Here is a 25,389-nt window from a genome sequence, read left to right on the forward strand (position 1 = left end):
CCAGGGACTGAATTTCATTGTGCCAGCCTACCTGAACTTTTTTTTTTTTTAAATCATGTGATTTATGGTGAGCATCTACTTTCCTTCTGGGAGTTTTTAATGATTGTGGCTGATCATGTGGCTGATCATGATGGCTGATCATGATGGTGCTTATGTGACCAACCTGTGAAAATCCTTGAACTTTGAGTCTCAAGGAATGTTGCTGGGTGAAAACACTACTCACATGTTCCTGCATTTCACTGCTGGAGAACGTTGGGATCCTAGAGATATGTTTTTCCAGACACTACCTGATGTGTCTTTTCTTCTTACTAGTTTCACTAGTTTGTGTTTCTTCTTTTGGTTTTTCGCAGTTGTCCCAACAGTGTCACCTCCAAATGATAATTCTGTATTTTTTTTTTTTACAATATCTTTCACATTTATTTTTGTCCTATTACATTGATCAGATCTTCCAGAACAATGCTGAATAATTGACTTCAGCAAACTTTGCTTAACTTCAATAGGATACTGCTAGTGTTTAAAATTAAGTATGTTTTCTATTGTCTTTAGCTTGATACTCTTCATTATGTCAAGAAAGTATCCCTCAACATCTGATTTATTTAGAATTTCATCAGAAGCACATGCTACATTTTATTAAATGTCTTTTTTGGCATCTGTTGAGATGACCCAGTGCTTTTTCTGGTTCTTTATTCATGTGATAAATTATTATATGTATTTTAAAATCTTACTTAAAAAGAGGCATGATATGACTAAGTATCTTGAAGATAATAGTCTCCCATTTTAAATGTTAATCTCATCCAAAAACACCCTCATGGAAACACCTGGAAAAATGTTTGACCAAAAATCTGGGCTGACACATAAATTTAATCATGATGGGTGGCACAGATGATGCTGTAGTAAATATGCCCTATTCACCATTCTGTGAATACCTGATACTCATTTCAGAACTTTCAATCTCATCTTCCCCCCAAACTTGCATAACTTTCCCTTTTTCCTTCATCTACCAAACACCACTTGTTCTCACTTGCTCCCATGTAGCCACTGATCGATCTTTTTATTTCTTTTATCTTTAATTATATTTTGTGAATGTTTCATGGGTATGAGCTTTTGTTTCTTTAACTCAATGGATGATTTTCTAGGGGTAGTAACTGTTGTTTTTCTTTTTTCCTTTAGCTCTTTTCCCTTTAAGTAGCAGATACTTAAAATATAGCTAGTGGCCTTTGTTTATTTATTCAACAATGATCTATATTAAACATGAGACACTGACTTAGTAAGACCTGACAATATAAACATGAATAGCACAGAGCTAGTTTTCTGGTAGTGGGAAGCAGATAATAAGTGGTTATACTACAACTACACTAGAGGACTGGAAAAGTACTTTGGGAACAGATGAAATGATAACCATTATCTTTATCCTGTGGACTCACAGAAGATTTTATCCAAGGAGTCACATTTTTATCTGGCCCAAAATGAGTAACCAGGCAAGTTAGCAGCTGCAGGCTGAGAGAAACCTTTTAGGCAGAGGGATTGGACTACAAAAGTACAGAGTTATAAACGAGGAGAATATGTTTAGGAAATGTGACAAGGTGTGTGTACCTCTAGTTATGGCTTATGAGCGTTTGGGAAAGAAGAGGCATGCAAGGGGCATGCTAGAACTTAAAACACTTTGTATGCCCTTGCTAGAAGTTGTAGCTTCAGGCAGTAGGAACCAGCAGAAGTCTTCAAGGGAGGGAGTGACCTATTTTTATTTTTTGAAGGTAATTCTGGGAATAGTATGGAAGATGGCCTTAAGTAGGGAAAGAAAGTAGAAGACGGAATGATTAAGAAGGCCATTGTAACAATTTAGTTGAGAGATACTGAGGGATTGAATTAGGTAGTAAGGAAAGAGAATGGAACCTGAATTTTTGAAGAGGTATTTTTAAGGTTGAATCAACAGAAATTTGTTATGGTTTCAGGAAAGGAGAAATTGGAACAGAGAATGGGTTAAGGGAAGATGAATATGTAGAAGGTATGAGGGAGAGGGAAAAATTCATTGCACCTCTCAAGTCTCCAGGCTAGAAGATAGAGTGAATGTTGTTGGATTGAAATCAGAATTTGGTCATAGTCCAGTATGTTAGGAAAGGTGTGGAGCTGAGTTTTGTATGTGCTGCATTTGGGATGCCTGTGGAGCCCCTGGGAATGCAGATCCAGAGAATGGAGAAGGAGCCAAGGCTAAGGGGAGACACATGGTCCTCAGCATAGTGCAAACATGAAACCAGGTGAGAAGAGGCAAGAATCTAAGGAGAATGTGTGAAGTTAAAAGGAGGTGTAAGAGCATTAGCATACTTTGCCCTATAAATATTTGATTGATTAATTATATTACTAATGGGCCCTATATGAAGCAGAAGAAATGGGAACATTTTCCTGAGAGACCTACAAGATTCCATTCAAGTTCTCACAAGTAAACTGTCATATATCAGAACAGGTTCCTTAAATGGAATCCTCTGTGTCTGTAGAGCTGCGTGACTGAGCAAGTGAGCTAACCTATATTTGACCCTCCATTCTCATCTATAGATAACCCAGTCCCATAGGGTCTTGCTGTGTTCACTCTTGCTTCACTACAAGGAATGCTCTCTCTGGTGGCCACAGAGATTTTTTTTTTTTCTTTGTCAACTAAATGTGATATTAATCCTTGTGTAAGATCTCACCTCTTTCTTTGGCTCCTACCAACCTCTCCTACCTCATCTCTTTCATCTCTCCTTTTTACTCATGGGCTCTGGCTGAGGGATCCTTCTTTCTGTTCAGGCCTTAGAACCTGTATATATGGTAGGTACTTAATATGAAATGAATGAATGACTCTGCCTTCTGGGTTTGTTGTGAGAAGTAAATGTGAAAAAATATATGAAGAGCCTATTAATGTGCCTGGTGCATTACAAGTGTGCAATACATGCCACTTTTGGTCATTTTTGTCCTTGTGGTACTCGCCTATAACTCTGATATTTCTCCATATCTTTCTATTCCAATCTACCTTTCCAACTCTTCCCATCCAGCCAATTACTGTCTTTGGTTTTTGCCTCCCCAAAGGCTGTAGTCCATGTGTGTTGACACCTCTCTTCATTTGGCACTTGATATGATTTCATCTAATTCCCTGGACTTTTGCATACATGTGTTCTCCTGGGCAGCCCTGTTTCTTATCATGCTTAAATCATTATCTATGGTCCTGGTCCAAAGGACACTGAGCATATAACAGGCTTCCTGCATGAAATTCTCAGGAGAATGGGAATCCTCTGGAAACTAGGTCCCAAGACTACCAAGGGATTCTTACAACTCATAAAGCACTGTTCTGATTACATCGTTACTTTGTGGTTTTGGAATCAACAATTTGTAAATGGTAGCCAGTGCTTATTGAACACTAACTCTGGGCTAGGCAAAGTCCTAAGCACTTTACATACATTACCTGTAAGTATAAGACATTCCTGTCTTATACTTACTAACTGGCCCAGGGTCACACTGTTAGTGACTTCCAAGTTCGGATTTAAGCCCAGGTGGTCTAATTTCAGATTCCTGCCCTCAACTATACTTTTGAGTTCTCTAGTGCCCCAGTAGCAGTTCCTGGGTCATAGAGTTAACTTTTATTCTTTAGTGTTTAATTTTAAATTTAAAAAATAATAGGCAGTTATATATATATATTTTTTTAATTGCAACATTTCTTCCCTACCATTCTACTCTACCATTTTGAGTGTCATTTCACTTATGGCAACTACCATTAACAGTATTTTCAGAATTTTTTTTCTTTCTTGTCTTTCTTTTTTTTTTTTTTTTATAACCTCCTTAGTGTGATTCTCCTCTCAGCTTTTTGTCTTCTAAAAAGTCTGCTCATTCCTAGTTGGTTGATGAAAGTAACCGATGGTCGAAAGACTGGTTATCTGTCTGTCTATCACTTAAGTTGACCCTTAGAGAAGGATATTACACGTCCGTCCCAGGCAAGCTTTTAAAATTAAATTCTTGGGCGCCTGGGTGGCTCAGTTGGTTAAGCGACTGCCTTCAGCTCAGGTCATGATCCCGGAGTCCCGGGATCGAGTCCCGCATCGGGCTCCTGGCTCAGCAGGGAGCCTGCTTCTCCCTCTGACCCTATCCCCTCTCATGCTGTTTCTCTCTCTCTCTCTCTCTCTCTCTCTCTCAAATAAATAAATAAATAAAATCTTCAAAAAAAAATTAATTAAATTCTTACTTGTTTGGGACCCATTTACATTTCTGAAGGAGACCTACTTTTAGTCTACAACTCCAGGCTGATGAATTCTTCAAGTTCCTAGGACTTAAGCTGTTATTTGACAATCCATGTGTGACTCTATCACCTTGATGTTCAGAGAAAAATGAACAACAGGCCTTCCTGGCTAAGGAAATGGGGTTTGATGCTCTTTCCAATGCATGGCTTTATGGACTCAAGATTCTCGTGAACAGAGTTTTGCTTTTAGATCCTCACCTTTTCTCTACTTCTCTATTCACAAAGAGCTATAATTTTTAATCAGGAACACAAAAATACCACTATGGAAGTGGCCATGCTTTTCAGCATGCAGCAGAACATTTTCCTAAAAAGTGAGGTCACCAGAAGCATGGAGCAGAGAAATCCCAGATGGCACTAATATCTGATTTCATTTTTAGCATGCTCATATTCAGCAGATGGATTGGAAGGCTGACCTCCCTGACACTTCTGCATCACTGCCTGCTACTCCAATTGCCTTTGTGAATGTTTTTTCATGAGCTTCTCCTGGTACCTCAGAGATTGATGCCTGGTCGCCCGCCTGCATTATGCTTCATTACACCAAGGCTCTGTGTGGTTGAGAGTTGCTGTATTCTATAAAAGGGGAAATCCTAGCTCATCAGTATCTCAGACTTTTCCTACACTCTCTCAAATTGCTTGTAACGTGATGGAGAGCATCGTCTTAGCTTTCCTGGTATACCTCCGATTTATATCTGTTTTTTTAGTCCTTTTCTAATTTTTCTGCTTTCTTTTGTGATGTAGATAAATTACAAATACTATAAAAAAAAAACTCCTGGAAATGGCTAAATTGACTGTTTCCAACAATCTAATTATATTAAGGTGAATATTGTTGAATTCCTCTTTGCACCAAAGCTTCAGGGGCAAAGAGAACAGACGTGGATTGGAGTGCCCGACTCTGCCATTTCCCTTACTTTAGTATTAGCCTCAGTTTCCTTGTTTGTAAATTACTGATATGATTAGTGCTGAGTCGTTGGGATTGGTGGGAAAGTTAAACAGAGTAACGGACATTGTGTGGTTGTCACAGCCTTGGCACAAAGTTACTTTGGTTGTGTTATTTTTTTTTATTTTTATCTGACATCAGTTATGGTAGTTTGCCTTATGCTTCATACATTCTTTTGCATATGTAGATAATAAGAACAAAATATAAAACAACAGTTTTGTTGATTTTTTTAATTTGGATTACAAGGAAAGCAAATTGTTAAGGAGGAAGTTTTTGATGATCAGACTGATGTTTTATTTCAAAACTTTTTATAAAATTATTCACTTTTACAGATCATTACATCATCCACATACCTATTTAGAGATGGCCTCTGTGGGAATGAAGCACCCTCTTCCCCCACCGCTCCTGCCCTCCCCATCTAGTTTATATTTCAGTGATGTGGCTAGAGAAACTCTCACACAGCATGAATATCCAGCAGGTTTTTGTGTTTTTCCTGGCAGGTTGACCTATGTGGCCATTCTGTGGAGTTCTCTGGGAACCCTCAATTCTGAGGAGGATTAGTTTGCTTAAATCTTTACGTGTTGCTGCTTTGCACGCAACCAGATTTTGGTGCATATTTTAATGCAAAGCCTACTTTTGGCTTAGAAAACATTGCATATTTAATAGCCTTTTTGCTTGAATCAGATCTCTACCCAATGTAATGTTGATGAATTTAGGTTTTAGATGACTGCTATTTTGTTGTGAAACTTTCTTTAGGAAGTTACTTTTTTTTTTTTTTTCCTTTTTATAGATCGAACATAAGGCCAGACTACGCAGACTCCAATTTCCATGAGTTCAAGATGCACACCTTCAGTCGGGTTACATCCTGCAAAGTCTGCCAGATGCTTCTGAGGTAAGCTTGCTTGGTCCTGTTTTTCAGTTTAAAGGAGCTGCTATAATTGCTGTGTGTTTCAGACTTTTTTAATGTCCCAGCCAAAATGTTGTGAAGTAGGGAAATTGCCTTAACAGTTTTGAGCCAACAGATCTTTCCTCAGCCTTGTACCTGGACGCTTCCTTCTGAACCCCAGGAGACCCTCTCCCTCTGCTGAGAAGACTTTGCAGAGTGCTGTGTTCCCTTGTTTTCTTTCTCGCGCTCATGATTTCATAGAGGCAGCATTTAGCACCTTTTAACATATCACTCTCTAATTTTACCTTTCAGAGGAACATTTTATCAAGGCTATTTATGTTTTAAGTGTGGCGCGAGAGCACACAAAGAATGTTTGGGAAGAGTAGACAATTGTGGCAGAGTTAATTCTGCTGGTAAGTCATGTTTATTGTTGTGATTCTGCTTTTAATTAGGACATAAAACTTGATAAACATCATTAAGGCCTAATTTACTCTTAGTATGTGTTTATTGTGACATATCTGCTTTTGAAACTATCATTTATAAGGACAATTAAAAAATTGTTCTAAATTCCTGTGACTTTTATACATACCTGGGAGGCAGAGGCCTTCAAGGGGGGGTTTGGAAGGTTTCCGGCCACGCATTTCATTCAGCCTGGCCCCTGTGTCTCACGAATGCTGTACAAATATAGCCAAAGCATGCAAATGGAGAAACAAAAACAAAACTGAAAAAAAAATTTTTTTTCACTTCTATCTTTAGTCCTTAAATTTTTCCCTTGTTCTCTTAAATATTCAGCTCGGAAATGCTAATGGTGCCAGAAGTAAACATCACACAGACTAATTCATGAATTAATGAATTGAATACATTGTCATTTTGCAGCATTTAACAGAGTATATATCCTTTGGATTTTATGTAAATATTTTCCCCTTGGTTTTTAAAAATAATGCTCCATGACTGTTAGATGAGCCAGTTGCTAAGACTGTTGGCAATTATGCATTCAATAGCCTTTTGCTTCTCTCTGCTCCTCTTGGGCTCTCTTCCTTCTCTTTCTTTTCTGGCCTCTTTATACTTTCTCTTTCTTCTTCTTTCTCTTTGTCCTTTTCCCCTGAGTTTCTCTTATGTTTTATCAATAAGACCTTTCAAAATCAGTAAAACTTTTTGAACAGAAGAAAGGGATCTTTAACAGCTTGAGTTCAAAAGGTAGCCATGTCAACCTTTGATTTTTCCCAAAGGAAAAGATGGACATTGAATTATTTTGGATAATATGAAGAAGAGTGAAACAGAGAATAATAGCTCATTTCAGAGCTGAGTTCAGAAAATGGGCAGTTGTAGAAAAGGTGTGAATCCCATTAGAGGACTGGGATCACAGCACATTCCTCTCACTCAGCTCCTTTGGTAGATGTTTTTTAAGGTTCCCATGAGCCATGAGCTCTCTCCATGCCAGGCATGGGCAGCCATAAGGAGAAGCATCCCGGGTTGGTTGAGTACCTGCACTGGGCCCTCTGCCAGGCCCTTCTTGCACGAACTCGTTCAGTCCTCAGGGCAGTGCTTCCCGTTTTCTGATGGGAGTCAGAGTGTTCATGCAATTGACTCCAAGTCTGCTGAGACAAGGAGACAAGATTAGTACCCAGTAAGGTTTCTGAAGGTCAGAAACAGTTGACAAAGTTGTAAAATAGAAATGTTATATCTTATTATTGTTATTCTTCAGTTGTCCACCTGATACAGCTTATTTAAATTTTGGTTGTTCTGTCTTTATTTGCCGCATCCTTTAATCTCTTTGAGGACAATTAACATGTTAGGTGTTCGTAGTAGGCTAATGTATTTTTATAAAGCCCTCCCACCCCCCCAGCCCTGTCTTAGGAGTTTCATTCTGTGAGGAATGTGAAGTGATCTCGTAGTTGGCCTGGTTCTTGCATTCTACTGGAACAGTGCAGGAGAGTAGTTGAGAGTCAAGCAGAAATGGTGGAAAATCTCCTTCTGCCCTTTGCTAGCTATGGGAGCTTGGGGGTGTTACTCAAGCATTCTGAGGTTTTGTTTATTCTTCTGTAAAATGGAAATTAGAGGATTATCATGAGGATCAAATGAAGCAATGATGCTTAGCACAGTGCCTGGGCACAATAAAAATTCAGTGTTTTAATCCAAGGTGCTATGATGAGAAGTCTGTTTTTGGTTTTTTTGGTGTTTTATTTTGTTTTGTTTTGAAAAGGGGTCGGCTTAATCTGTATTTTTGCTGTTGTTTTATGATATGGAGCAAGTGTGGATAGAAGAAATAGTGAGCACCAAACTTTGAAGTGATATAAATGAATGATGCTAAAGGACTTTACATTTTTAACTTTCACTTGAAAAAAAAAAAAAGTCAACAGGAAACAGTTGGGAATTCCTGGTCAAGCGATAAAAAAGTGGTGCTTTCCTGAGTCATTGTTCCAGTGTCCCCCGGCCTTCACTGAGTAACTCTGGATTAGGAGACTGTGTGTGATGGCAGGAAAGCCCACAAGGTCTGGAGTCTTGGTCTGGTTTGAATCCCTCTCCACAGCTTACTCACTGGGTGACTTTGGAACCAGTTACTTAACCTTTGTAAGTCTTAGGTTTTTTTTTTCCCTTCTAAGATAGGGATAGTAATGACACCTAGTCCTTAAGTTTATATATTTTTTTAAATAAATACAAAGTGCCAGGTACTGTTCTAAGTATGTTACTGCTATCAACTCACTTAGTCCTGTATGAATCTTTTAAAGTTGGAATTACTGCTGTTCTTTTCTTACATATGAGAAACCAAGGCACAGAGAAATAACTTGCCTCAGTTGCTTAATCAAGAGAGTGAAGATGCAAATCCAGGCAGTCCAACTCCTGAGTTTGTTCTTAACCCCCGAGTTCTGCTCCCAGTCCTGCGAACTAGCTGTGAGGATCTGTGGAAATGTCTTAAGTGCATAATGCGTAATCCTCTTAAACACCCAGAGTAAAATCATGCGTTTGGTTTTCTCTGAGAAAGAGAGTTCCTAATTTTTTTTTTTCTTTTTTTTAGCAAGAACACTTCTGAATTCAATTAAATTAGTAACTACCAAATATGCTTAGGTTTCAATGCTTTGAAGTGCTGTGAGAAATTCAGGCCTCCCTGGGACCATGCCTGCCCCTTTCCCCATGGAATGTCTCAGAGCTGGAAGATTTAGACACCTTTAGTTCTAGGATCTCTTATTTTAAGATGAGGAAACTGAGTCCTAAAAGTATGAAAATAAGGCTGTTATGCCCTGCAGATTTTAGGTAATGCTTGCTTATACAGATATCATTTATTAAAAGGTAGCATCATTCTCTAAACTTTGTTACAGAATTCACTATAAAGCAGGAAAAAAAATTTTAAACCTCTGGCTAAATTTACTTCTTGGAGTTTTAAACATAATTCTCTTGCTTTCTTGTTTTTCTGCCTTGCATCCAATGTTGTCCTCCATTCTCCTGTTTTATGCATACATGTCTTATTCTCTTTCTGTCCTTTCCTGCCCAAGATTTTAAGAGACTGATGGCATTGAATGCTCATAGTCCATTAATTAGTGGTATGAGGTGGTAAGGACCTGTCCAGGAGGCTTCCCTGTTTCCTCCAGATGAGGATTTGCTGGGCAGCCCTTCTGAGTAAAGGCCCTTGCTTATCCTAAGTGAAGAGGAATCTTTTATAGCTGTCAGCACCTGGGGCGTTCTGGAGGTACATATCTGCTCCTTTCATCCATCCACTCATGGATAAGACCTGGGGAGCCCAGCGTCTACGACAGCACCTATCTGGTTCCCCACAGTTCTGGAAAACTCCATTTTGCTTTCTATTCCGTTTGTTTCAATTCAGCTGGCTCCTGGAGGGCCACCTCAAAGACCCCTTGTGATACAATGTTGGGACTCAAATTGGAGCCTGTTTTTTAAATATTAGAACAGAGGCAGTGGGTACCATTGCTGTCCACCGGGACGTGGGGGCCCAGCCAGGCTGGCCTTCCAGGGTGTCGGGCCTTGGGAACAGGCTTGTGGGGATTGGATGGATTTTTCCTTTTCTCCTTTTTTCTTCCTTTCTTTCTTTCTTTCTTTTTTTTTTTTTTTTTAACTCCCCAAAAGGAGTTGGAGTGAGTGTTGGTTGGTTCATTTTCCCATGACAGGTTTTCCTAAAAACAAACAAACAAACAAACAGAAAAACACAAAAAACCACTCCCAAAGAGATGCCCTCTTAAAGTTGGAAGTTATGACATCCTGTCCTCGAACTCCCCCCTTCCTGCACTGCTGTGTGTAATAACCGTGGGTAGAGTGTGAGTTTGAGCTTGGTCGGTCTGATGTGAGTGTGGTAGAACAGGCAGAGTTTGGAGGACATGGGCAAGCTAGACTTTATGGGTGTTTCCCAGCCAGCAGAGAACCAACATTGGCTGAAGTTTTCCACAGTCCAGCAAATGGATGCAGCAAGAACTGCTTGCACTAGTTCAGAGTGTATTTTCCCATGACTGGTATGACACTTGGGGAAGTGGTGATGGAGGGAGGAGGGTAGGAGGAAGGACAAAATGTTTCAAGGGCTGGAGACATAGTTCACTTGGATGGGGCTCTTTCTGGAGGAGAGTGTAACATCATTTCTGGAGAACTTGACTTGGGGGGTGGGATCAACTAAATTTAAACAGCTAAATTTAAAGCAAGTGAATAGTATTGATTTAAGGCAAACTCAAATGCTTACATAAACCAGGTTCCCACATAAAATTATCATAGGTGACTTGAGATTGACCTCAACTTTACAGAGCTCTGTTGCTCTATTGCTTAACATAGTCTAATTATATTCTTAGGAAATGAAGAGAGATTCTGATCAGCTCAGAGTGAGTCAGGAATCTACCTGTGGTCCAGAAAGTGGTGCCTAGTAGAATTGGTTACATTATAAACATTGGGTAGTTGGGGTAGAAGGCAGTTCCAGAAAGTGGAGCATGCCATTTTCACTCAACATTGGTCCAGGCAGAGACGAGGAACTAGTTGAACAAAATGACACAGTAACCCAGGGGCTAAAGGAAGGTGAGAGAATCTTCCATTCTACCTTCTAATTGCCAAATGTACTGGTCATCACATTCCAGGCCTCACCTCACTTGACCTTTCTCTTTTATTTGGCACCGTTAACCATTCTCCTTGACACTTTCCTTCACATCCTACCACATCCCCCGTGCCATCCTTTGGATACCAGATTAATTTCCCTGGCATTAGCTATAACCTACACCCAGGTAGATAAGTCACCAGTTCCACGTAAGGCTTTTCTCCTGAACTTTGGATTCAAAATGTCTATCATCTTCTCACATATCCCTTCCCAGGTGTCCTGCAGTGACCTCAAATTTCACGTATCTAAAACCAGCTTCATTAGTCACTAACACAAACTTCCTCCGCCTACTCCTTGTCTTAAAGATCCAACATCCATACGCTCACCTGAATTTTTTTTTTTTTTTAAGATTTTATTTGTTTACTTGAGAGAGAGAGAATGAGAGAGAGAGAACACATGAGAGGGGATAGGGTCAGAGGACGAAGCAGACTCCCCGCTGAGCAGGGAGCCCGATGCGGGACTCGATCCCGGGACTCCAGGATCATGACCTGAGCCGAAGGCAGTCACTTAACCAACTGAGCCACCTAGGCACCCCGCTCACCTGAATCTTGGTGTCAGCCTTGATTTACCCACCTCTCTCATCTTCATTCAGTTATCTGTTCTTCTTACTTCTCCTCCTAAGGCTCTCTAGAATCCACTGATATGATATTGCTATAGATTTTTTAAAAAATCTCAATGTCACTTGTTTGGACAACTACAAAAGTCTCCTAACTCTTGCTGTTAATTATACTCTTTCTATATGATTTCCAACATGATCTTTATTAATGTCAATTCTGATTGTGAAATTCTCCCTATACCTTCCATTCCTTACAGTATAGTGTCCAAACTTCAATTATACTGGAGCCTCTCACTGATAAGAATCATATTTAGCTGATGCTCTGACCTCTGGGAAGTCCTGGTAGATGGATGAGTGAGTGGACAGACTGACAAACAGATGGGGATAGATTAATGAGTAGAAGTGTAGCACCAGGGTTTCTGGGCTCTGAGGATCACTGTAGTGTTAGAACCAGAAGCAGGAGGCTGTGGGAGATTGGACAGGTTTTGATTCTGCCCTTGTAGAGACCAGAGCCCGACTGGATGTAGAATAAGTGAAATAAAAACCTTATCTAAATCCCTGGCTGGTACTTTAAGAATGAAAGATGGAAGACTTGGCAGACCCTTTGCAATTCCTTTCTGGTATTTATGCAAAGAAAGGCTCATGCCCTGAGTATCAACCATTAGGCTTTTGACAGGGGAACCTAGGTTAGATTATGAAGTAGCAAGAAAGAGAACTAGCTCACAGAACACCTGATGACAAACATACCACAATTTCTGGGGAAATATACTCCCTGATTCAGTCAATCCCATTTTTAGAATTCTTGCTTGGCTCTTACTATTTCCTCTCCTTGAAATACACTCCCTTTTCTCCTGACAGTTCAAAATCTACTCTTCCTTTACTTCCTCTCCAAACCCTTTGCCAATCATTTTCCCTCACCTTGGCCACCCAACAGTCTTGTGAATTAAATTGTTCTCTAATTAGTTTGTGTGTAGGTTTTATATATTTGCCAATGTTAGGCAACGAAAACACCCCTAAAGCCCTTCAGATCCCACTGGCTTTAATACATAAACATTTATTTTTCACACATGCACTATTGGCTTTGGGTTCCACGGCCCTCCAAGGGAGCTCCCTTCTAAGTAATGGCTTAGGGATCCAAGCTGGTTCCATCTTGTGACTCTTCAAATTCAACACATGGCTTTCTGGGTAACTGCTCTTAAAACCCCTAGACTGAAGTGAATAACACTTTTTTTTTTTTTTAATCACAGTGTATTGGTGAAAACTACTTAAACAGCCTCAATTACAAGGGGGAGGTAGACAGTGTAGTGGGGTACATGGACTGTTTGGTGGGCATGACTGTCTCTGCCACTCTTCTTCATTGCCTCTAGGGGACTATATGCTCCTTCACTGTAGAGAATGTGTTTCTCACCTTTTGTATTCATCCCTTATTCAAAGTCAGGGTGCTTAACCTCAAGTCATTACTCCTTTTTTCCCCCAAAGTAGGAATATCTTTAATAATGTTGGATGTGGCTAGATAGTAACCAGTAAGAATTTCTTGGGCATTTCTTTTTTGGAAGTCAAGCCTGTGGATGTTGTCTTCTCTGAATTTAGAAACCTTTTATATTTCATGCTCTATCTCCCTTAAATTTACCTAGTCTTCATTCATCCTTGAAATAATAATTACTTGGCAAAAATGTAGTGCATTTCTGAATGAAGGAAGTAATTCATTCATATTAATATTTGACTATGACAGATTGTTAACTCAAGTGCATTTGAAGTATGAAAAAGTGCTTTAAGTTTTTTTTGTATTTATAAGATTATTTTTGTAACTATGCAACTTGGAAACAAATTTGAAGGTTGGGTGATTAGTTTATGTCTTAACATTTGAGAATTTGCATGGATATAAAGAGCGGGCAATTTCACTCTCTCATTTCACTGAATTTGAGTTGACTCCTTCACATTCACCATGGCAACCTCAATGATCAACATGTACATGGACTCTGAAGTATGCTGCCAAAACTTTCCAACCTTGATAATGAATAGGTATGAACTCCATTATATAAGCCTCTCTCAACAAGTCACTGCAAAGCTGATGTAATTCTAGAGTGGTATTGCTTTCTCACAGCACACCACTGTGAAGGTTTAATCCGAAACTGCAATCTTATGGGGACATTTGTGTTTTTCCCCTGCTAAAACCCTGTTGGTTCCCTTCTTACCCTGACATTGATCAATATAGCTTGCTTTGCATCCTCTCAGTTTAAACAAAGAAAGTAGCGCTGGAAGGCAAATATTGCTGGAGCAGACAACTTTGGTTTAATGCATCTTTTCCTTTAGTAGGAATGCAAGCCTCAGCCTCTCTAATATTTAACCAAAGCAGGTCCCCATTTGCTTCTCTGTTTAATCGCTCTTTTATCGAGGCCAGTTGCTGCTCCTGCAGCAGCCGTAGCCATTCCTAATCGGAAGCAAGTTGCCTCGTTATCCTAATGGCTTAAACCTGCCGGATTGCTACCTAGAACCTGCACCCCAAATTGGCATCAGAAATAGCTCTTTTATAAATAGCATTGCAGTATTTTATCGTAAGAGATAAGCTTTTAGAATACAATTTTATTTCAGTCTTGTACCACTAGATATTTTATCAAATTACTTTTACATGAACTGAGGCTTAATCATTGATTTCCTAATGAAAAAATGACTTTGGTTCTACTTCATATTACTTAAAGCCTTTCCCATAAATTGGTCCTCTTTTTTAACTTACCGAGAAAATTTTATATTCAAGGGTAGTTAATATTCCTTCCACTTAACTATTTAGGTAAGTTTAATGATATATTAATGACTATTAAAGTGAACTGGAAAATATTATGTGGTTGTATTTCTGTTAGAGCTCCTGAGGAGACTCGAAATCAAAGCCTCTTTCCAAGTATTATTTAGTTTTTTTTTTCCAAAACATTGCTGTAGATCCGAGTGGTGAGCATAACATTTGTATGACTTCAAAATTTGATCAGTCCAACTGTCTTTTAATGTTTTGTAAAAATAGCATGTTAACCATGATGACAAGGCACCTACAAAAACTATACTTGTTATTACCTTTCTGTGGCCCCTTTTGAGACAAACAGTCTTACTGGACATTGATTTGTTTAGTCTTACCAAATACAACTTCAGATAAGAGACAAAGCAAACTGTGCAATCATGTATGCACTGAGAGCCACTTGTATTGGAAAAACAAATATAATAGGATTGGATTTTTTTGTTTAAACAAATTGTATTAAGTGAATCTAAAGCCTCAGTAAAAAACATGTCTTTTACACAAATACGCACATTGAACCCTGTGCTGGCATTGAAGATGGAGTTCTGCAAAGCCTCCCAGCACCTCAGTAACACCCCTTCTCTGCATTACATCAAACCAGTTGGGACTTGATGAAACAATGCGAGGTATAAACCCCTTGAGGGTCTGTGAGTCACCATCTAGAAAGGCTCTTGAAAGGGGAAGAACATTTTATAGTTTGATCAATAGGAGTCTGAGAATAGGCTGCAGGGTAAAGACAAGTTGAGGATTAAAAACGTTTGGAAACTTGAAGAACTGAATTACTCCCCTAAGGAAGTTCCCAGGAGAAAGAGAGAGAGACAGACAGAAAGGCTTTTTTTTTTTTTTTTCATCAGATCTCAAGCAGCAACCTTTCTGTTGGGTCAGAATTCAGCTAAAATAGATTTGATGGTCATCAGCCCTTGTTATCTTAGTCTTCATGCAGAACTGTGACACCCAAAGTGTCTTTTAGGGACCCAAGTACCTACTGTATAGTAGTTTTGGGTCTATGTCAAGAGGAGGTTGAGGATGTTGTTGGAGACTTCAAAATTAGAGCAGCTTTTCCATAGAATATTTCATCGAAAGAGGCCCTTATTCTATTTTTCTAGCCAGGATGAGCTTTTACTTTGAAAATGTATGAAGCAGTGTGGGTAGTTGGGTCTTCCTCTCTCTCGTCACTGTTATTTTAGTATAAGTTAATCTGTTGCATTAATATGGTTATCAGAATTTAGATTCTGTTTGTAAAGGAGGCAGGCAGTTCAATGCTGTGGCCACTAGAGCATGTTCAAAAGTAATAACTAAAGGAGTGTGGATAAGAATTGCTACACTCAAAACAGGTTCTAAGAGGAATTTCCAATCCTTTGGGTTTTGCCCTATTCTTAGAAAATTTACAGAAGCCTGCCATGCGATAGAAGTAAATAAATGCTGAGATTTTCAAGAACTACTGTTCATATGCTGGGCCCAGCATGAGATCAGAGTGTGAACTTCTCCAGGCCAAGTCCATGGGCCTCTTTCCTGGGTGACAGGGTAGAGGATAGACATGGTGGCCATGAGGACAGGAAGTGCTGGCAAGGAAAGGTAAGCCCCATGTAAGGACTCATGTCCTTGGTGTTGGAGTTGCATCCAGCACAAAGCCCCTTTTCCATTTTTCCTACTTGGGTTACACTGAAGAGGCTTTGTGTAAAGCAGTTCTTGGTACATCTAATCAGAATTATGAGGAAAGCTGGTTTGCTTGATGAGACATCAAAGAGAGAAAGTTGGAGCCAACTGGAAGCGGGTAAATGAAAGAGGGAGATTGGGTAAGGTGGTCAGCCCAGTCTAGATTGCTTCTGGCTTTGTACTAGTCCCATGCGTGCCTTGCCAGGACCTCTCACTCTCTTGTTTCTGTAATAGGTGCTCCCTCCTGCAGGGAGCCAGCTAACTTGCACTTGAACCCTATGCAACAAGATAGGAGGAGCCTGTCAGCATCTTCTGTTCCTAGATCTTATTTTCTGGTTAAAGAGATGCAAGTGTCTGCCTAGTTAGATGACCACCTGAGATACCATCTCTTCCCTGAGAACTTCCCGAGGAGCAACCAGATGACTGTCGTGGAACATGGTGTTTCCCCTGTTGCCACAGGGGTGATCATAGGTTTTATACAAAAATATGAAACATTTAAAGCATACTATAAGAAGACCTACTTACTCATAAGGACATAAAAACACTTCTATGCAAAGAGTCAGAAAAAAATTACAGTTTTTTTCATTGAAATTAAGTTGCATACTCATTTATAAACACTGAACCCAAAAGACCTGAGGTTTTTCCACTTTAGAGAAATAGTCTAAACTTTCCTCAGTCTCCTTGGATGGAAAACTTAAACTCTTCTCCCATTTGGTGCTTCTTGCAGTTTATGATTCTTAGGTCAGACTCTTTCTCTAATGTACCAGTAGGAGAAAAAAAGTATTTTAGGGCTTTTCTGGAATAAAAGCCTTTCTGGTCAACCAGTGAAACAGGTATCACACCTGCTCTGTTAGGAACCTAAGCTCACCTAACCTGGGTTCTAAGTCTGGACACAGCATCCAGCCAAGTGGTACTCAGACCCTCTCCACAAACCGATCCTCTTAGGCAGTCTTTCTTCTGAAACATTACGTATTTCTAAATGAGGAGGGAAAGAAGTAAAATATCTTTCTTGTCCAGGAATACTCTTTCATAAGGCTAACTTCAGACTTGGCAGAGATGCCTTCAGAGAAGGCAGTCACGTGAAAGTCAGGGTGAAGGGATTTGAAATTGACAGAGGAATGCAGACTTAACTTTTCTCCAGAAAGGTGACTTTTTGGTCACATGTCTTCCATTTTCATTAATCAGGAGTGGTGCTTTATAAAACAAAACAACCTTCTGTTCCATGCCCCAGGCAGCTTCCTGTGTAAAGCAATTTGGGGCAGCTAGTCAGGTGTTCTGGTTGGAATTTTCCCCTTGAACTCTGGTTGTGGGGCTTCTTGGATCCTCTTACGGAAACAGCTTACAGAGCTCTCATTTAGGCCTGCCTGTTCTTTCCTGATATTTCCCTCAGTTTCTTCTTTTCTCAGATCCTCCTTTAGAGGGTCATTTTGGACGGGAAGACTATAGGCATAGACTCAAAATGATGAGGTGTTTTCGTCCACAGTCTGGAAAAGCGATAACGTGCATAGGTGCTCCTGGGAATGGGGACAGGAAGCATCATCCACATGCAGTATGGGCCTTCACTCGCAGAGTGACCCTTTAGCCTTCTGCCACCGTAGTCACCTGCAGATCTCAGGGCCTTTTTAAAAAAATTATTATTGTTATGTTAATCACCGTACATTACATCATTAGTTTTAGATGTAGTGTTCCATGATTCATTGTTTGTGCATAACACCCAGTGCTCCATGCAGAATGTGCCCTCCTCAATACCCACCACCAGGCTAACCCATCCTCCCACCCCCCTCCCCTCTAGAACCCTCAGTTTGTTTTTCAGAGTCCATCGTCTCTCATGGTTCGTCTACCCCTCCGATTTCCCCCGTTTCATTCTTCCCCTCCTGCTACCTTCTTCTTCTTCTTCTTCTTTTTTTTTTCATAACATATATTGCATTATTTGTTTCAGAGGTAGAGATCTGAGATTCAACAGTCTTGCACAATTCACAGCGCTCACCATAGCACATACCCTCCCCAGTGTCTATCACCCAGCCACCCCATCCCTCCCACCCCACCCCCACTCCAGCAACCCTCAGTTTGTTTCCTCAGGGCCTTTTATAACTGCTCGTTATTTTCAAGAACTCAAATGTAATGAAAAGATTGTTGTTTCTATTTACAGATGGGAAGACTAAGGATGAAAGGAAAATTAGCATTGGAATTGAATCCTGTCAGTTTTTTATTTCCCTCTTTAAATCAAACTGTATTTCCCCCCCAAATCAAAAATAAGAGTTAGAGCCACTTAATGAAAAAAAAATCCATATGCAATATTGTACAGTGTTAAATTCGCAATTCTTATAGTCGATGAAAATACCTTTGTAATTTGTGTGTCTAGATTCTTAAAACTGGGTGTGTTGAAAGACAGGTTCCCACCTAGCTTTCTCTCATGCATGTAAATTTAGTGCAAGCCTCTGTTTCAAGGAGCTTTATGTGGTTGGATTGACATTGCTTAATCAACAATTGAAAAAGTTAAGCATAACCTAGAAGTCATTTAGAACTATGAGTCACTTTTCTGACAAGCCAATAAGGCAAGAGAACCTGGGTTGCAAAACAATTACTAGCCCAGCCTGAGGGACCCTGGAAATACATTACAAGTATCAGTTAAGAGAAACAAAGCTGCAGTGTTTTACCAAGCTGCAGAGAACAAGCTAAGTTTGCTAACCAAACAAAATAACTTTACACTGACAATGCCAATTTTTACATTTGTTTCAGAACAAGGGACGCTCAAAGCACTGGAGGTAAGATTAACATTTAATTTTTTTTTATATATATATATAACTTTTGCATTTTGGGTTGTTTGCTAACTTAAGCAGGCTTGAGCTTTTAGAATGTGAAGTGTACTCTTAAAATGGATAGAAATAGAACTAGAGTGAGCAACCAAGTCCTTGTGAATGAAATGCACAGGTTAAATCAGAGGAGTTTTCAGTCCGTTGCTGCCTGAAGATCTTACGTAAAGGAAAAATGTGAATATTCAAGAATATGTGTGAAATGGAACTTTTCAGAATCTTAGTACTTAGGTAAATTTCAAATATTGTAACAATGTGTGGCATGGATATGGGGATACTTTTCCCTAGTTTCGGGCAGAATTCCACAAACCCCTGGAGTTTATAAAATTTAATGCATCTGTATTCATTGGAATGAGTTATCTTTGATTCTGCTTGTACAGAAGGAAGGTAGCCCTCATTCCCAGGGAATTGGTAGACCTGTCCCTGTCATGAAACATTGCATTGCTGCCCAACATTTGCTAGTCTTGAAAAGTTCTAATGTTCATCTAAGGATGTGGATTCATATTTCTAGTAGTTTTCTGTTTTGAGCACAAACATGATTTGTATCATGTCTTACTGATCAAAGCAAGATCGGATAACATTTTCTTTTGGTTAACACAGTCTAAAGTCTCATGGCTTAGAACTGTGTGATCCCTGTCACCTCTCAGAATAAGCTATTTTTTAAAAATACGAAAGAATGAAAAATATGACAGGTTCTGGACCATTGCCTTGGCCTTTAACCGAAAGTAGCAAATTTCTCACCTGACCTCCAAAAATAATATCATTGAGAAAATTAAAATATAAAATACATGTAATTGGTTATAGGAACCAAAAGTATAGTAACTTGAGAATTTCAGACTAAAAGAATAACAAAAAAATTCTATACAAAATTTTAACAGATTATTATATATCATAAAGAGTGGTGTAATATTTTTTAATAGGCTGGCATTTATATAGGTGGTAAAAATAATGAAAAGTACAGTAAGACATCAAATAAGAAGTGATTGTTTCTGCTTCTCTTTTGCATAAGCGTGTAATTTGCACGTAGGGTATCAAGAGTGTTGTGAGGATGCTCATATGCACCTCTTCGGTGTATCAGTGAACTATATTTCAAAGTCTAGAATCTAGATCAAGGAATATTTTTAAAATAGTTCACGTAAGTTCTTCTAGGGCTAAAATAAATTAATGTGAAATTTTGTCCAGTGTTTAGTTGACAGGTAATGTTTCTCATGAAGACTATAAGGATGCTGCCTGTGAAGATCTTGGAACGCAGCTTGCTTCTCTTATTCTCATGTTATCCTTAGGTTATTGAGACAGAGTTCCTTTTAGAGCTGTGAGCTTTGTTACTTTACAAAAGATATTTTTTTCCCCAAAGAAGATGATTTCACTTGATTTTATTTAAGTGATGTGAAGTGAGTATATTTACAGAAAGTGTGCTCATAAGAAGTGGTTAATAATTTTCACATTATACTAAACAATTCTCTCCAGGCATTTTATCCTCTTAAAAAAATTACATGGAAGCCTACTATGAAATGAATTCATTTTCACGTTGACTTTTTTTAATGCGGCATCAGTGGTTTAGTGACTTGCTTAACTTTTGGATTCAATAAGTGCAATTTTTATTTAATGTGTGATTCTGCTAATAATCTTTATTTTGGATGCATAATTATAGTTACTGGCCAACCTATTTGGAAATCTTAGCTTGATTTAAGGAGAAGTGTAGCAAAAGAACGTTAAGAAGCATCTTTCACTTTATACCTCCTTACCAAGACTGTGTGGAAGGCAGTTTAACTCTCTGAGGCAGGTGCTTTATGTTTCAGTCTTCCCAGAAATAAACAATGTGCTCTCTGATCTGCATATCAACCCGCTCTTGTGAAGATCTTTCTCTCCATATACCAGTTTGTGGTCCTATTCTGTTCCCCTTTCAATAGCTATGATTGTGACTTTTTTAATTTTTAATTTTACACTTTATTCTCGAGGTAGGTAGGTCAGTTTTCAATAGCTACAGTATCTGTAGGCCTTCATGACAACACCTGGGATGTTCATCCCACGTCCCATTTTAGAGTGGACCTTCAGAAGGTACCTCTAGCTGTAGGAAGTAAGATTATCATACGTATCCATTCAAAGTATCCGTTTAACACATATGTACTCTAAATCCATTCCTTAAAGGGTTTTTCACCTTTAAAACAGATAGAGGAACCAAAGCCAGTTCCATAGCAAATGAACCTTTGCTTATTTTGTTGGTGAAATCAACAGAGAATTAAATTTCTCCCAAGAGGCAAGAAGAGATTCTTGGGTGATAAAAGTAGTTCTTTTAGAGAAAGACAAGGTAATAGGTAATGAAGCAAGAAATAACTCAAATGCTTCTAAAATTAGGTTGGTTGGTTGTCCTCTCCCGTGCCCCTTCTAGGTTGATCAAAGAAGATTGAGAAGGTTCTGAAGATCAATTCTCCTGATCTCATGGAGCTGTATGTGACAAGCTCTCAGGGGTTGTGTCCTCTTGTTTTCTCTCCTCTCCCTGCTGCGGACAAAAGCGCTGTCCCAGGCTTTTGAGAATACGGGTGGGGGAGGGGAGTGTGTTGGATGGAATATGACAGAATGACAGTTGAAAGTAGCATTTTAAAATTGTTTAAATATGCTCTGTTAAACATTTCCAAAATTTCTTACAATGTAAAATACTTTTATAGGTGCTTTAGAAGTATAATAAATCTCCAGAGGTATTTGGTCTAAGTAGCTTAAAAATTTTTTTTTTTCAATGCAGCAAATCATAATTCCACTGCCTACTCTTCCTGTAGAAAAGTCTGTTTTCAGGGTCACTGATTTTTAGGAGGAAAAACCTTAAACATAAGCAGTAGGGTAACAACTTAGAAAAATCGTTTGTAATTTGTGTGCATTTAAACAGTCAAAATAGCTCCAGTGGCGCAATCGGTTAGCGCGTGGTACTTAAACAGTCAAAATACCATGAAAATAATAATAATAAGCTGTTACTTAGTAATCCTTACTGCATGGCAGCAACTGTTCCAGACATTTCACATGATTCATTTAATTCTCACCACAAATGCTGTGAAGTGGTGCTATTATTATCCCCATTTTTATAGGCGAGAAAACTGAGGCACAGAGATGTTGTTAACTTGTTCACCATCAAATAGCAGGTGCCAAGTGATAAGGTCTGAATTTGAACTCTGGCAGTCTGATTCTAGAATCCATATTCTTAATAATTATACCATGCTCTCTATTTTTTTCACATAGTATGATATTTGTTTCAGGTGTACAATACAGTGACAAGTGTAACTCTTTAATCTCCATCGCCTATTTCACTCACCCCACCCCCCTCCCCTCTGGAAACCACCAGTTTGTTCTCTGTATTTAAGAGTCTGTTTTTTGTTTGTTTTCTCTTTTTTCTTTGTTCATTTTTGTTTTTGTAAATTCCACATATGAGTGAAATCATGTGGTATTTGTCTTTGTCTGACTTTTTTCACTTAGTTTATACCCTCTAGGTACATCTGTGTTGTTGCAAATTGTTCTCTATTTTAGTCCTAACTTCAAGGTAATAGAGTGTTGGTCTTAAACTCAAGGACTCTTTTTCACATTTTAAGTCTATAATTTTATTTTTTTATAAAGATTTTATTTATTTGTCAGAGAGTGAGAACTAGCACAAGCAGGGGGAGCTGCAGGCAGAGGAGAAGCAGGCTCCCCACTGAGCAAGGAAACTGATGCTGGACTCCATCTCAGGACCCTGGGATCATGACCTGAGCTGAAGGCAGATGCTTAACTGACTGAGCCACTCAGGCATCCCTTAAGTCTATAATTTTTAAATGGTACTCATTCAGGGATTCCAGGAATAGGACCCAAAGGTTGAATTCCTTTCTTGCCTCTAAGCATTTTGATAGTAGAAGGTATAAGAGCATAGAAAGACAGCTTCTACTGTACATTAAGAAGGTGAAGGGATATGTAGGAAGTAAATAGCAACCTGATATCCATCGTTATATATTTTCCTGTTGAAAATATTGTCCCTTGCATTCATTGTCCTTTATAGAGAGAGCTATAAAGAATGTTATACCATTTCAATAGAAAAGAGATTTTCTCTAGAAGCAGCTTTCTTCCAAATTATCAGCTATGAATCTTTGACTCTCATGCTTCCCCTTTTTGTGCCTTGGCTACCAAGAAGCCCAGAGTGACATTTTCTTCTCACTTATAATGGCTTTCTTTATACTAGTTTTTCCAGTATGGCTATCCGTCTTGCTCAACACAGGTTCAACACTGATCTTAATGGTCATATTCAGATTTTACAAATCCATTTTGAAAGTAGTTGGGTTAAAAACAAAAAATTTTAAAATTTCTCCAGTTTGCTTTCACCTTGAGAAAACTGAACTTCTGCTTGATGGGCTTCGAGGCCATTAAGAAAGCTGTAAGACCCTATTTCACCCATTTAACTTGTGAATGAAAACAGCAAGAAGAACCCCAAGAAAAATCCGTGGCTAATGTGTGCTTGGCAAAGCCACATGTGCTCTGAATGAAACCAAGTCTCCTCCACACACAGGCGCAAACCCCAACCCCATAGGGAGAAAATTGCTTTTGTGAAAATCTAAATTATATGGTAGTTATAGACTCAGCATTTCATCCAGTTGTGTAATAAAGTGATAATCAAGTCCTTATTAATTAGTGAGATTACTATAGTTATTAGGTGGAAATGAATTTAATTCCATGTGAAATTGAACACATAACCATGCATTTTCAAACATTTAAAATTTCTTTTGTTTTGCATCTTATAATTTTTGTAAAGCACAATTTTTCTTACGGCTTTTTCTGTGATAAGAATTCACTTTCATGGTTTACAAGCTGCATGCCTAGGTTATTTCTTCAAGTACTGAGATACAAGTGACCATAATTAAAACACCATTCTCAGTTAAGTGTGTGTTAAAGTCAGAGCTTCAGATCTCTGTTTTGAGGTTCTCCAGTCTCTGATCTGTCAGGACTCAGAAATAACTGAGTTAGAGTTTTGGAGTTTACATGTCTTTGCTGGGAGCATTTTCCACCCAAGAATAGCTCCTTGGGCTTTGTTCTCATAATTCCTGTAGTCATTACAACTTTAAAAAAAAAAAAAAAGGGGGTTTTTTTGAGTCATCATACCCAGAGATGGCAAATGAAAAGATGTTTCTTTTCTATGGCGTAATATCAACAACATCAAATACAGATGTTCAAGTGGAAGACTTATTAGAGAAGCAAAAAGTTTAAATTATAAAAACTGTAGAACCATGTGTTTTGATCAAATTTAGTCATACTTTTAAATGGAGAAAGTGCAACATTAATTGGCCTTCCAAAGTACTGCATACTAATACAATTTAATAATGTGAAATCTAATCTTTGTTTTGCTTTGTTTTACTTTTCTGCACAGAAACGGGCCAATGGACTCCGAAGAAGCCCCAGACAGGTGGATCCAGGTGTGTTTCTGATTACATGTCTATAATCATGACTTCAGTTAAACGATTATGAAAGTATATGGGAATTGCTGTAGAAATCAGATTGTTGGCCTTTGTTCCTGGCAGTTTGGTATGTAATGTGTGACCAGGAGGCGCCAGTCTAACGTGTAAATCATTTACCTGACGGTGCTTCCTGGGACAGGCTCAAATGATGAGTAACCACCAGGACCACACTCTTTCAAGAACCATTGACTGAGCTGGTTATTTTCTTACTAAACAGCCTCAGGCTGTTGAGTTAATGCTAACATATCCAATGCCCTCCACCTTCTTCCCCCCAAATATGGAAAGAAAATCAACCAACAAGCTGGCACTTAAAAATTAACTTTTCTAAGGTGGTGGAGGGAGCTCATAAACTGGACAATCTTGGTACCCTCCGCATTTGGGAAAATACTTTCTTCACCCTTTATCTGTACTATTTTATAATGGAAGAATGAATTTAAGAACTTTGTGAATAAGTACCCTCTTTGGGGGCCAATTATTTGTCTGCAGAGAGCATTCAGTTGTTTTCTATTTAACATCATGAGGTTTGCCCTGTCATTATTTTAGTATAATTACTTTTTCATCCATTAAGCAATACCTTCCACAGTTTAATTACCAAAGATTTGTTATGTATATGGTCGTATTATTGTGGGTAAAGGGTATTCATAGCTAAAGGATTCAAAATATATGAACTTGACAATAAATCAGGTGGGACATGAAGTAAACCTGCTGGAAAATAATCTGGATTATGTGTTTTGTTTTCTCATCATAAACAGTGTTCACCGAGTTGTAAAGTTTAGCTTTCAAAGCATTATAGCTTTTAACTGAAACCACATCCATGGTAGCCATGCCAGTTTATGAGCTGTTTGAAAAGATTTATAGAAGCTTTGTTGCCTCTGGCTAGGAATTGCCTCACTTATGTCCTGAGATCAGTTTAAATCTTCCAACGACAGAACAAAATTGAGGCCATTTAAAAA

At 38.7% G+C, this 25,389-nt stretch overlaps 1 protein-coding gene across 1 annotated transcript in view; it reads left to right on the forward strand.

The window, feature by feature from the left end:
- VAV3 (vav guanine nucleotide exchange factor 3) overlaps positions 1-25,389 on the forward strand; it is a 359,026-nt gene that overhangs the window by 229,688 nt on the left and 103,949 nt on the right. The window contains exons 16-19 of the mRNA XM_064588729.1: positions 5,989-6,090; positions 6,397-6,497; positions 18,901-18,926; positions 24,349-24,394. Of these exons, the coding sequence (XP_064444799.1) occupies positions 5,989-6,090; positions 6,397-6,497; positions 18,901-18,926; positions 24,349-24,394 (275 nt within the window). The remainder of the gene's footprint in view (positions 1-5,988; positions 6,091-6,396; positions 6,498-18,900; positions 18,927-24,348; positions 24,395-25,389) is intronic.

Source organism: Mirounga angustirostris, unplaced genomic scaffold (assembly GCF_029215605.1).
Source record: "Mirounga angustirostris isolate CCGP_5_RB_7025 unplaced genomic scaffold, mMirAng1.0.hap1 SCAF_4, whole genome shotgun sequence".
Lineage (NCBI taxonomy): Eukaryota > Metazoa > Chordata > Mammalia > Carnivora > Phocidae > Mirounga > Mirounga angustirostris.